The following is a 14,169-nucleotide window of genomic DNA, read 5'->3' on the forward strand; positions in this document are numbered from 1 at the left end:
GGTTAAGGATCTGGCGTTGCCATGAGCTGTGGTGTAGGTTGCAGACACAGCTTGGATCCTTTGTTACTGATCCCTGTTGCTGTGGCTGTGGTGTAGGCTGGCAGCTGGAACTCCAATTCGACCCCTAGCCTGGGAACTTCCAAATGCCATGGCTATGGCCCCCCCCAAAAAAAAAAGAAAAGGAAGAAAAAATGAGAAATCTGTCAAAATTAAGGTCTTTTGCTCTTTGAAAGACACTGTTAAGAGACTGAAAAGACAGTCACACATTGGGAGGAAATATTTGCGAATCACATATTTGATAAAGGCCTGTTTCCAGAATATATAAAGAACTCTCAAAAATCAACAAAAGAAAACAAACAACCTAGTGGAAAATGGGAAAAATAGACATTTTACCACAGAAATGTATGGCTGGCAAAAAAAAGCATGTAAAATGATGCTTAACATCATTAATCATTAGGGAAACACAAATTAAAACCACAATGAGACACCCAGGGCACATTCATTAGAATGGCTAAAACCAATTCAGCTGACAACACCAAGAGCTGACCAGATGTGGAACAACTGGAACTCTCATTCATTTGCTGGTGAGAATGCAGTGTACAGCCAGTTTGGAAAACACTTTGGCAGTTCAGATATACATACGCTCTCCAAAGAACCCAGCAATCCCACTACTAGGTGTTTACCCTAGAGGGAAAAAAAGTATGTTCACATTAAAACTTGTTCACAATTATTCATGTCATGGCAGGTTTACTCATAATTACTAAAAACTGGAAAGAGCTCATTTGTCCTTCAAATGATGAATGGATTAAAGAAAAAATGGTGGTACATCCATATCATGGAATATTATTTAGCAATAAAAAGGGGAGAACCCTACTGATATTTACAACATGAATGGATTACAAATGCATCATGTTAAGTGAAAGAAGCCAGACTCAAAGAGTTTATAATGCACAAGTCCACTTATATTCTGGAAAAACCAAAACTGTAGGCACTGAAAACATCTGTGGGTGCCAGAGGATAGGGGTTAAAAGGAGGAGTTAGCTACAAAGGGGTATAGAGGAAATTGTTGGGGTAATAGGGCTATCCTATATCCTGATTTTGATGGGGATTCAGTGACTGCACATTTGTCCAAACTTGCAAAAACGATACTCAGCATTTAAGAGGGAATTTTACTGCATGTGAATTGTGCTTTAATTTTTTTAATGGCAAACCATAGCCATAGAACTTTTGGCATTTTGTGAATTCCAAAACCAGGAACAGGTTTAAAGCAGTGCTATGTGTTTCTCTTTGTCCTTTGCCTCTTTCGTTGACTTTATTGTTTTACTTTTAAAAGTCTAACTTTTTTGTTTTATTCTCCAATTTCAGTTATATAGTACAGTGTTATTGACTATGGTCACCATGTTTTATGTTAGATCCTCAGACCTTATTCATCTGACAGTTGAAAAGTTTGTACCTTTTACTAAGTTCCCCCCATTTCCCCCATTCCTTAGCCCCTGGAAACTACTTTTCTGCTCTGTTTCTTTAAGTTTGACTTTTAAGATTCCAATTAAGCCTAAATAATTTTAAATGCTTTATTGCAACAATTAGCTTAGTGACGTGATCCTCTTCCATCTGTAGGAATTTGTGTTATTTATTTATCTTTTTGCCATTTCTTGGGCCACTCTCATGGCACATGGAGGTTCCCGGGCTAGGGGTCCAATTGGAGCTGTAGCCACTGGCCTACGCCAGAACCACAGCAACATGGGATCCAAGCCGCGTCTGCGACCTACACCACAGCTCACGGCAACACTGGATCCTTAACCCACTGATCGAGGCCAGGGATCGAACCGGCAACCTCATGGTTCCTAGTCGGATTCATTAACCACTGTGCCACGATGGGAACTCTGGAATTTGTGTAATTTAAATACATGTGTATGCTGATCTTGCTCTGTAGTTTAATGAATTTTTCTTATCTATCCAAATAACAATAACTATTCGTTCCTAGGAAATTGGCCCTGATGGAGATAGTTGTGCTGTGTGTATTGAGCTGTATAAACCAAATGATTTGGTGCGCATCTTAACCTGCAAGTAAGTTTGATTTTCTTTTATGTCTGTAATAAGAATAGCTGACTTATCTAAATGATTGTAATGGGGGAAACTATTTTGCATATTTCCAAGTTGATGTAAAGAAAGTGTTTATTTTTAACTTCTTTTCCAATATCATTGGAAATGGTATAAGGCTAATTATATAAAGTTTCCATAATCTGGTACAATTTGGAAACCAGTTCCATAAAAAACTGAGAACTTAGCCAGCACGACTGTTTATTGATTATTTGTGTGTGTGTGTGTGTGTGTGTGTGTGTGTGTGTGTGTGTGTCTCGGGTGGGGTGGGGGGGTACTGGATTATTGAATTCAAAATAATTCTAACAATCCTATTGAGAAGAAAGTAAAATCAACTAATGAGCACCTATTTGGAAGTTTTCATTCTTCAGTTTCTTATTATTCCTCTCCTGGAAGTTGTTCTTAACACTCTTCCTTTTAGCTATTAAAGAGTTCCATCCTTGGAACTTATCACATTGCCCAAAATATCCGAATTATGTTACACACAATACTTTACTAGATTATTGAGAATGACTAACTCTATCATTTTATGGTTTGGGAATAACAAGATAATTACGATCTGAATTACTGAACCAAATCTTAGGTCAGGTAACATCTTAGCCATTTTTCAAGTAAGCAGTAGTGAAAATAATTTTTATGAAGCTAGGGTAATGAGGCTTTTATATTTAAAAGTACTATATTATGAAATTTCCAAATTTTGTTTCTGTAGTAGTGTGTTTAAAAGGGGGAAAAAAGCATCCACTAGAAGACTAAGTAAAATTATAGGATAACTGAGATTATTAGGGTAAACTGGGTTATTAGGCAAAGTCTTGTTGCTCATTCACAACTGATAACCAACTTATGTGTTTTTCCCTTCATTAGCCATATTTTCCATAAGACATGTGTTGACCCATGGCTGTTGGAACATAGGACTTGCCCCATGTGCAAATGTGACATACTCAAAGCTTTGGGAATTGAGGTAAACATTGCTAACTACTATTTATATAAAGGAATTTAAGGACTGTGTTATTTATATATCTAGGCCTTCAGGAAAATAACATCCTTATATTTTTAGCTATATAATGGGCTAGACTTACAGTTTATACCAAAAATTGGACCTACATACATCATAATGACAGGTGCCATGCCGGACCCACCTCCATTTCCCTCTTTCTTCCCTCTCCTCAAATGTCCTTATTATTTGGTCAGAATGTAAAGTGATGACCCCAGCTGATTTCTGATACCTCTTGCTATTTTTTACTCTTTTTACTATTGCATAGCAATCAAATGTATAGTTAATTGAGCATGTGAAGTTTGAGAAAGCATAGCAAATCTCGAGTGATATTTGGTAAACGAAAAGAACTGTCAATTTCACGGTACACACAGCAGAAACTCAAGCTCAACAAAGTCTTCCTGAGTTGAGGAGATATATATTATGACAATGATTCTCAATACCCCTAGGAGAAAGCATAAGAATTTTTTTGAGTGCCTTCCCTGTACTGGGCGTGATGTTAGGAAACGGTTCACCCAGATGAACATGTCAGATGTGATGGCAATCTTCCTGTAACATCTTTCACCCCACTGGACCCAGTTGCTCCAACTGCTGTGGCTGGGACCAGCAAGAGATTTTTGGTGATCATCAAAAAAGGATTATATATAGATTAGAAAGGTTAAGAAGCATTGCTCTATTATACATAGATTGGAAAGGTTAAGAAGCATTGCTCTAAGTCACCTGTGAAGAAACTTTGTAACATTATGTCAAGAAAAAGCATATACCCCGGGACCTCTTAATGTGTTCAAATGCTTTCCAAAGGTGGATGTTGAAGATGGATCAGTGTCTTTACAAGTTCCTGTATCCAATGAAACATCCAATAGTGCCTCTCCTCATGAAGAGGATAATCGCAGTGAGACTGCATCGTCTGGATATGCATCAGTTCAGGGAGCCGATGAACCGCCTTTGGAGGAACACGTGCAGTCAGCAAGTAAGCCCCGTGCTGAGAGGCAGCCAGTGCCCCCTAAACGATCCATTGTGGATTAGACACCAGGCAGGGTACTCCTGCTCTTTAGCATTTATTCTCTTCATCCATTAAAACATTCCAGGTTTTGATTTCTAGGAGCAATGGTCAACACAGGATGCGCCCCTACCTTAACTTAATATATACATATGCAAATGTACCTGAAACAGAGGAAGCATTAATAGTGGAGATTATTCACAGAAGAAAAAGATTTTTTTATTGGAACGCTTCTCTCCAGTGCACTTAAGTGATGGCTTATTCACTTAGAGAAGCTAAGGAGAAACTTGGAACTTGAGAAGCCATTGTTGATTGCAGATCAATCAGAGATTAAGATAAAGAAGGCCTATAATGATAAATAATAACATTTACTTTTCAAAAACTTGATTAATATACAACTTCTCCAGAACCCATCTTTGGCACAGATTGGAAACTGTCTTTAAGAATGATGTGCTACCACCTGTTGATTATTTACCATGAAGTGAACAAACTGTGGAAACCAGAACTGAATGTATTAATTTCAAAATTCAGAGTTCCGCTGTATGTTGCTCAGTAGGTTAAGAATCCTACTGCAGTGGCTCGGGTCTCCGTGGAGTTGTGGGCTGGATCCCTGGCCCAGGGCAGTGGGTTAAAGGATCCAGGGTTGCTGCAGCTGCAGTATAGGCCGGCAGCTGCAGTAATCAAAAGCCCTCAAAATCGTGTGAATCAGTATTAACAACTTAGTCATATCCCACCAGTAGAGACATTTTAGAGAATTCTATTACTTTTTTCCTTAGAGAAAACCCCTATACAAAAGTATTTTCTCATTCTTTAACTTCTACATTTTTCATGATTTTTGTTGGTTTAATAGATTTTCCTCAATCCTCATTTTGAGATAACCTAATTCTGGCATAGAGTAGAAGGAAAATAAAACATCAGGAGGGCTTGTAAAAGTTTCAGCTTCCTTTGACAGGAACCTTTGTCCTTAGTAGGCTTATCGTGCCATAGATAGCATTTCTGCAGATGTCACAAGGAATACCATCACACAGATGCAAACCCCACGTTGTAATCACAAAAATCTTTTGTCTTTTTTTTTTTTTTTTTTTTTTTGACTGCTACGATGGCATGCGGAAGATCCAAGGCCAGGGATCGAATCCGTGCCACAGCAGTGAAGTGTTCTGTTCTTGAGGGAAAGGGTGGGAGAATTTGAGAAGCCAAACAAATGATGATCCCATTCCTTCTCCTGTATTCTTTATCTGCACGAGTGGTAGTAGCCCCTACCCAGGTGCCTCAAACTGGAAACTTAGGAGATCCTAGATTCTTCCCTTTTCTGTTGATTCAATATCATTTTTTTTCTCTAAACCATCCCCTAATTTCCAACCGTAATTCAACAGTCATAGTTAGAGCCACTATCTTCTCTCTGCCCACTCCTTCCACTCTTTCTCACCCAAGAAACTGGGGAAGCCCAGTTAACTCCTGTTCTTCCTTTAAAACTTTCTCCCCTGGGAGTTCCCATGGTGGCTCAGCGGGTTAAGAACCCAACATAGCGTCCCTGAGGACAGGCCGATCCCTGGCCTCACTCAGTGGGTTAAGGGTCTGGCGTTGCTACAAGCTGCAGTGTAGGTCGCAGATGTGGCTCAGATCCAGCATTGCCATAGATGTGGCGTAGGCCAGCAGCTGCAGTTCCGATTCGACCCCTAGCCTGGGAACTTCCATATGCCACAGGCCCTAAAAAGCAAAAAAACAGCAAAAAATCCAACCCTTTGAAAAGCCTCCCTTGCATCACATGTGTGGCCCTACTGTCTGTTCCATACAACTCTGTCATTGCACTTATTGCACTGGTTGTATTAAAACTTTTCAAAGTCTCTTTGGGTAGGAACAGTGCCTTATTATTCTCCACTGTATATCCAGCACGTAGCACTGACTGCCATGTAGTAAATAATCAAATAAGTGTTGAATGAGTGACCACATAGAATAGATTGAATCTAATCTATGATTATATATTAATAGTTTGGAAGTCTTTCCTATTAAACCATAGATTATGGTGATAGTTGACTTAAATAACTTTGTAGACATACAGTTGATTAGTTCATGCCTGTGTGTTCCATCATCGCACAGAATTTTCTTAGAGCACTGGCTTTCAAATTTAAACATATAAACATCTATCAAGCCACTTGGAGGGCTTGTTAAAACAGAGGGGCAACCACCAGTTTCTGACTCAGTAGGTCTGGGGTAGGCCCTGAGAATTTTCATATTTTTTTTTCAGCTGACTGTGTTTTTATTTTAGTTTTTCAATTGACTTATTTTTTAGAATTGTCATTTCTAAAACGTTTCCAGGTGACACTGATGCTGCTGGTCCAGAGACCACACTTTGAGAACTGCTGACTGAGGGCCCTAGTTCGTAACTACCCTGGCTGCACATTAGAATCCCCCAGAGAAATTGAAACATTACTGATGCAAGGGCTCAACCCTAGAATAATTAAATCAGAATCCATGAGATGTGGGGCCTGAAAACAAAATTATTAATTTTGAAATAATAACAGCCTGAGAAAAAAGTTTCAAAAATATTACAGAGAATGCCCATATATATACCCATCACGTTACTTCTCCAAATGCTAACATCTTGTGTAACCATATACAATTATTCAAAACCAAAAAATTAAATGATAAATGTGATTAACTAAACTGATCTTACTTACTCCAGTTTCACCAGCTGACCCACTAATGTCCTTTTTCTGGCCCATGATTACCACATTGCATTTCCCCTTTTCTCATTTTTCCCAAGTTTTATTGAGGGACACTTGACATATAATCAAAGTAAGATTAGGTAAAAAATCCATCTTCTCACATAATTACAAATTTGTGTAAATGTGCATGCACAAGTGTGTGTGTGTGTGTGTGTGTTTGTTTGTGGTGAGAACATTTAAGATCTACGCTCTTAGCGACTTTCAAGTATTTAATGCAGTATTGTTAACCATAGTCACCATGCTGTGTACCCCAGAACTTATTAACCTTGTAATTGGAAACTTGTACTCTTTGATGAACATTTCCCCATTTCCCCCACCTTCCAGCCTCTTTCTGCTACCATTCTACTCTGTTTCTATGATTTTGGCTTTTTTTAGGACTCTGCACAGAAATGAGATCATACAGGATTTGTCTTTCTCTGATTTATTTCACTTAGGACCGTGCCTTCAGGTCCATCCATGTCATTGCCAATAGCAGGATTTCCTTCTTTTTCATGGGTGAATAGTATTCCTATCTTTTATACACACGAACACCGCATTTCCTTTATCTGTTCATCAGTCAGGAGACACAGGTTATTTCCAGGTCTTGGCTATTGTGATCAATGCTACAGTGAGCATGGAGGTGCAGATATCTCTTCAACATGGTAATTCCGTTCCCTTTGGATATATACCCAGAAGTGGGATTGCTGGATTATACGGTAGTTTCAATGTATAATTTTTCCGGCACCTCCATACTAGTTTTCCATAGTGCTGTACCAATTTACCTTCCCACCAACAGTATGCTAGGGCTCCCTTTTCTTCACATCCTTGCCAACACTTATTTGTTGTCTCTTTGATAATGGCTAGTCTAACAAGTGTGAGACAATATCTTACTGTGGTTTTGATCTGAATTTCCCTGATGATTAGTGATGTTAAGTATCTTTTCATGTACCTGTTGGCCATTTGTATGTCTTCTTTGGGAAAATATCTATTCAGTTCCTCTGCCTTTTATTTTTTATTTTTTTGGCTTTTTAGGGCCACACTTGCAGCATATGGAAGTTCCCAGTCTAGGGGATCAAATCAGAGCTACAACTGCTGCCCTACACCAGAGCCACAGCAATGAAAGATCCAAGCGGTGTCTGCGACCTACACCACAGCTCATGGCAATGCCAGATCCTTAACCCACTGAGTGAGGCCAGGGATCGAACCCCGCATCTTCATGGATCCTAGTCGGGTTCATTACCACTGAGCCACGACAGGAACTTCCTCTTCTGCCCATTCTAGTTTTAATTTTTATTTTTCTTCTGCCCATTTTTAAATCAGATTTTTTGCTTTCTTGATATTGAATTGTATGAGTTCCTTATATATTTTTGGATATTAACCCCTTATCTGATATATGCAAATATTTGCAAATATTTTTCCCATTTTGTAGCTTGCCTCCTCATTCTGTTGATTTTCTTTTGCTGAGTAGAAGCTTTTTAGTTTGATGTAGTCCTATTTGTTGATTTTGGCTTTTGTTGCTTTTGCTTTGTGGTATCATATTTTAAAAAAAAATCATTACCAAGACCAGTGTCAACAAGCTTTTCCCCTGTTTCCTTCTATGGCTTGAGATCTTATTTTTAAGTCCTTAAACTGTTTAGAGTTCAGGGTTTTTTTTCCTTTTTTTCTCTAGTGTTCAGTTTTTAAGTGGTGTAAGACAGAGGTCCAGGAGTTCCTATTGTGGCTCAGTGGTAATGAACCTGACTAGTATCCATGAGGATGTGAGTTCAATCCCTGGCCTCACTCAGTGGGTTAATAAAAGATCCGGCATTGCTGAGCTGTGGTGTAGGTCACAGACGTGACTTGGAGCTGGCATTTCTGTGGCTGTGGCATAGGCCTGCAGCTGCAGCTCTGATTTGACCCCTAGCCTAGGAACCTCCATATGCCATGGGTGCAGCCCTAAAAAGAAAAAAGACAAAAAAGATGGGTGCAGTTTCATTCTGTGGTGTATTTATCCAGTTTACCCAACACCGTTCATTGAAGACTGTCTTTTCCCTATTGAGAGCTTTTGGTTCTCTTGTCAAATATTAATTGATCTCATGTACATGGTCTGATACCCATTGGTTAATTTCTGGGCTCTCTCAGTTCTTGTTTCACTGATCTGTGTGTCTGTTTTTATTCCAGTACCGCACTGTGTTGATTTCTGTAGCTTTGTAGTATATTTTTTTGTCTTTTTAGGGCCACATCTGTGGCATATGGAAGTTCCCAGGCTAGGGGTCCAATTGGAGCTGTAGCTGCTGGCCTATACCACAGCCACAGCAATGCCAGATCTGAGCCATGTCTCCGACCTACACCACAACTCATAGCAATGCTGGATTCTTAACCCACTGAGCGAAGCCAGGGATTGAACCTGTGTCCTCATGGATGCTAGTCGGGTTTGTTACTGCCGAGCCATGATGCAAACTCTAGCTTTGTAGTATATTTTGAAATCAGGAAGTGTGGCGCCTTCCATTTTGCTCTTCCTTCTCAGAACTGCTTTGGCTATCCAGGGTCTTTTGTAGTTCCATATTAATTTTAGGATTTTTTAAAAATTCTGTGAAAAATGCTGTTGGAATTTTGATTGGATTTGCACTAAATCTACAGACAACTTTGGTTAGTATGGGCATTTAAAGAGTATGAATTCTTCTGATCCATGAACGTGAGATATCTTTCCACTTATTCGTGTCCTCTTCAACATCTTTTATCAATGTCTTACAGTTTTCAGTAAAAATCTTTTACCTCCTTAGTTAAATCTACTCATAAGTATTTTATTGCTTTTTGATGCTATTGCAAATGAGACTGTTTATTTCTCTTGCAGATATTTCATTGTTAGTGTGTAGAAATACAACTGATTTTTGTATGTTGATTTTGTAACCCACACCTTTAATGAATTCATTTCTTAGTTCTAACAGTCTTTTGGTAGTAGCATTCACATTTTCTCTATATAAGATCATGTCATCTGGAATCAGACATTTTTATTTCATCCTTTGCCATTTTGATATGTTTTTCCTTTTTTTCCTTTGATGTGTTTATCTTTTCCTTTGTAAGCGCTGTGGCTCTGGGTGGGACTTTTGGTACTATGTTGAATAGGAGTGGTGAGAGTAGGTACCCTTGTCTTTTTCCTCCTGAGTATGATGTTAGCTATGGGTTTGTCATATGTGTCCTTTATTACGTTTGGATATAGTCCTTCTATGCTCAATTTGTTGAGAACTCCATATTGCATTTAATTGTCATATCTTCTTAGTCTCCAATCTGTGGCTGTTTATTAGTCTTTATCATTTATGACCTTGACACTTCTGAGGTACACTGGTCAGTTATTTTGTAGAGGGTCCCTCCATTTGGAATTGTCTGCTGTTTCCTAATTATGACATTAATTGTCCATTGTCGATTTCTGGCAAGAACACCACACATATTATGTTGTGCCCACCTTTGCCTCATGTCATATAATGAGGCACATGATGTCCATGTCTTAATACTAATTGTTTTAACTTTGTTCACTTGTTTAAGATGGTATCTGCCAAGCTTCTCCTTTTAAAGTTATTATTTTTTCCTTTGTAAATATTAATTATTTTATAGAGAGACATTTGGAAACTGTAGAAATATCTCGTTTCTCACCATACTAATTTTAGCAATCATTGATGTTTCTTGCTTGCAATAATTATTGCTGAAGTGTGTGGCAAATAATGATTTTCTATTTTCATCCTTCTTTCTATATTAATTAAGCTTCTGTTCTGAGGAAGATCTATCCTTTCTCCACCTGTTCAATTATTTATTTATAGTAGTATGGACTCATAGATATTTCTTTATTCCATATTATTCTCATGATTTATTCATAATTAGATTGTCCTAGATTTGGTCATTCATTGGGAACTCCCTCAAGTTGGTTTGTTTTCTTTGAACATGTCCCAGCTTTTTTGAGCACTTCCTTGCTTTTTAGCACCACAAGATGTTCTAGGCCAGAGATTGGCAAATTTTTCTGTAAAGGGCCGGATAGTAAATATTTTAGGCTTTCTATTTATTTATTTGCTTTTTAGGGCCACACCCACGGCATATGGAGGTTCCCAGTCTACAGGTCTAATCAGAGCTGTAGCTGCTGGCCTACCCCACAGCCATAGCAACACAGGATCCGAGCCTCATCTGCGATCTACACCACAGCTAACAGCAATGCCGGATCCCTGACCCATTGAGGCCAGGAGTCAACCTGCATCCTCATGGATACTAGTTGGATTTGTTTCCACTGCTCCACAACAGGAACTCCCATAGGCTTTGAAGGCCATAAGTCTTTGTTGTTTTGGGGGAGAAGGTTGTTTTGCCTTCTAACTTCTTAAAAATGTGAAAGTTACTCTTAGTTATGGATTTGGCTTGCAAGCTGTAGTTGCTGACCCCTAGGCTAGAATCTAGGTTAATCCTGTGCTCTTCTTGCCCTAGTCCTAGAATCAGTTATGTTTTGGTGGGGGTGGCTTTTATTGAAGAACAGTACCTTGAAACCAACATCTAGGCACCAGGTATGCTCATTGTTATTGGGCTGGCATTGCTATGTGCCCTTTCAAGGAACGAAACTAGGGAATATGTGTATGTATTCACACAAATATACACACACATCTATATGCACCTATCTGAAGAACAGCTAGTTCTTACCGAGACATCAGATTCCAGTTCAGAGTTTATTTTAGCCTTCCCCTTTTCCTTATTTGTAACTCCTTTTTCTGACATCAAGAAACCTGGCTGTTAACATCCACAATATGTTTACTTATTTGTTCATTCCTAACATACAGATAAGTTTCAACATTGCTAACACATCCCTGTGAAAAACAATTTCACTAATCAGTGTAGTTCTTTGATATTAGCCTTATAGGATATAGTCAAAATACCATTTAAGTCACTTAGGTTTTCTTTCTCACGCTCTTCAGGATGGCAATATATTTCATCTGTAGTATAATTATATTCACTTCTTACTATTTGCATTCCATTTTGGGAACTCTCCCCCAACAACTTCCTGGTTGATTATTTTAGTCTTTCTGTCTGTCTGTCTGTCTATCTAACTATGCATATGAAAAAGCATAGGTAATTGTTTAAAGTGCCCAGGTGATTGAAACATGAACTCAGTATTAAGAACTGTCACCTTTAGAATAGAGAAGAAGTGGAAGATATATCTTTTGCTTTAAGGATGCTATCATCCAGGTAGAGGTAAGCACACATACAAATCAATAAAAGCATAATCATGAATCAATATATGCCATATGTGTTTTATGTAAGATAGCACAAATTATAAAATTATTAAAGGAACAGGGAATGAGTGTGATAATGAGAGTATGATGGAATTAGATAAGAAAGGCTTCCTAAACATGTGTGTTGAACTTGAGCGAGGGGTGAAACCATCCTAAAGGTGCCATTTCTTTTTAAAGATGAAAATCTACAGCTGGTAAACCATGAAGCAAGTTCCATGGCAGTGGATGTTGTTCCTCACGTTGACAACCCCACGTTTGAAGAAGATGAAACTCCTGGTCAAGAGACTGCTGTTCGAGAAATTAAATCATAAAATCTGTGTCAGTAGAAAACTGGAAGCTTTAGTAATAACAGAACTGCCAATCAGGGCCTAGTTTAGTATTAATGAACTGGATAAACCTAATAAAATAAGAATGATACTGAAAGTGCTGAGATGACTAATATTATGCTATAGTTAAATGACTTAAAATATTTAACCTATTAACTTTTTTCCACAAACTCATTATAATGTTTTTCATAGGCAAGTTTCCTCTCAATAGTGGTAGCAACATTTTTAAACATTCAAAACTCTCGTCAAGTAGTCATGTTTTTCATTTATAACAGTTTTCTTATTAAAAAAATGTTGCTTTTAAAATGTGGAATAGCTGTAATCACTTTATTTTATGATAGTATCTTAATTAAAAATAATACTATTTTAGCTTGGGCTATATGTGTCAGGGTTTTTCTCCAGGTGCTTATATTAATCTGGAATTGTAAAAAGCAATGCAAACTTAGGCTAGTACTTCATGAAATGTCTATTTAAGCTACATTAAGTTGATAGAACAAGATTAAAGCAAAATAATCATTTTACTTCTTTCTTATTTTTAAAATTAGGCTAAATGTACTTCATCTGAGTGTCAAGCATAGTTTATCAGAGAATATGGACTGGACTGGATTGATTGGTATATTGGTGACACAAAGTTGGCAAAAGATTATAGACAAAACCTTTCCTTACAAAAACTCTGTATAACTGTTTCTAAACTTACGGGATTTTCAAAAGCAGAGTATATAAATCACCATACTATTTGAAAATGATTAAGTCATACAAAAATTGGTAATTGATCTTTGTGTATGAATTTGTCTACAGAACTTAGTCTGTAGAAAATATTTTCCAAACAGTGCTGACTTTGCAAATTGAGTTTACATTTTATCTAAATCGGCTAAAATAACATTAGGCAAACTAAAAGTCTGTCCATGTAGCTATAAATTTCGTGAAAGCATTTTCTTGGTGTTTGAAAAAGAATGGGGGGGGGGATTCCAGGTGCCTTAATATAAAGTTTGAAGCTTCATCCACCAAAGTTAAATAGAGCTATTATAAAAATGCACTTTAATTATATTCTCTGTAGCTTATCTTTGGTTTTAGCGTTTTGTTTCCACTGCAAATTCCAGCAGAATTTAGGCAAAAGCGGAATAGACATGTATTTTTGTTGGCTAAATGTAGAATGGATGAAACCATTGCATTCTTGTACACTGATTTGAAATGCTGTAAATATGTCCCGATTTGTATTGATTCTCTTTAAATATAAAATGTAAATAAAATATTCCAATAAAAGTTTGTGTCTGGTGTTTAGTTATCATATACTAACTTTTAATATATGCTTGGATTTAGGAGGGGAAAATGCTTTGATGTAAATGGTCATGGATATATGTGATCATTAAAAATTAAAATTTTAGGAGTTCCCGTCGTGGCGCACTGGTTAACGAATCCGACTAGGAACCATGAGGTTGCGGGTTCGGTCCCTGTCCTTGCTCAGTGGGTTAACGATCCGGCGTTGCCGTGAGCTGTGGTGTAGGTTGCAGACGCGGCTCAGATCCTGCGTTGCTGTGGCTCTGGTGTAGGCCGGGGACTACAGCTCCGATTCAACCCCTAGCCTGGGAACCTCCATATGCCGCAGGAGCGGCCCAAAGAAATAGCGAAAAGACACACACACAAAAAAATTAATTTTATTTATTTATTTATTTATTTGTCTTTTTGCCTTTTCTAGGGCCACATCCGCAGCATGTGGAGGTTCCCAGGCTAGGGGTCTAATTGGAGCCGTAGCCACCGGCCTACGCCACAGCCACAGCAACTCGGGATCTGGGCTACATCTGCA

At 38.1% G+C, this 14,169-nt stretch overlaps 1 protein-coding gene across 2 annotated transcripts in view; it reads left to right on the forward strand.

The window, feature by feature from the left end:
* The window catches only part of RNF128 (ring finger protein 128, E3 ubiquitin protein ligase), a 99,731-nt gene extending 86,103 nt beyond the window's left edge, over positions 1–13,628 (forward strand). For both annotated transcript variants that reach the window (XM_021079706.1, XM_003135291.6), the window contains exons 4-7: positions 1,985–2,067; positions 2,962–3,058; positions 3,893–4,061; positions 12,217–13,628. In XM_021079706.1, the coding sequence (XP_020935365.1) occupies positions 1,985–2,067; positions 2,962–3,058; positions 3,893–4,061; positions 12,217–12,350 (483 nt within the window). In that variant the 3' untranslated portion in view covers positions 12,351–13,628. The remainder of the gene's footprint in view (positions 1–1,984; positions 2,068–2,961; positions 3,059–3,892; positions 4,062–12,216) is intronic.

The sequence above is a fragment of the Sus scrofa genome, chromosome X (genome assembly GCF_000003025.6).
Source record: "Sus scrofa isolate TJ Tabasco breed Duroc chromosome X, Sscrofa11.1, whole genome shotgun sequence".
Lineage (NCBI taxonomy): Eukaryota > Metazoa > Chordata > Mammalia > Artiodactyla > Suidae > Sus > Sus scrofa.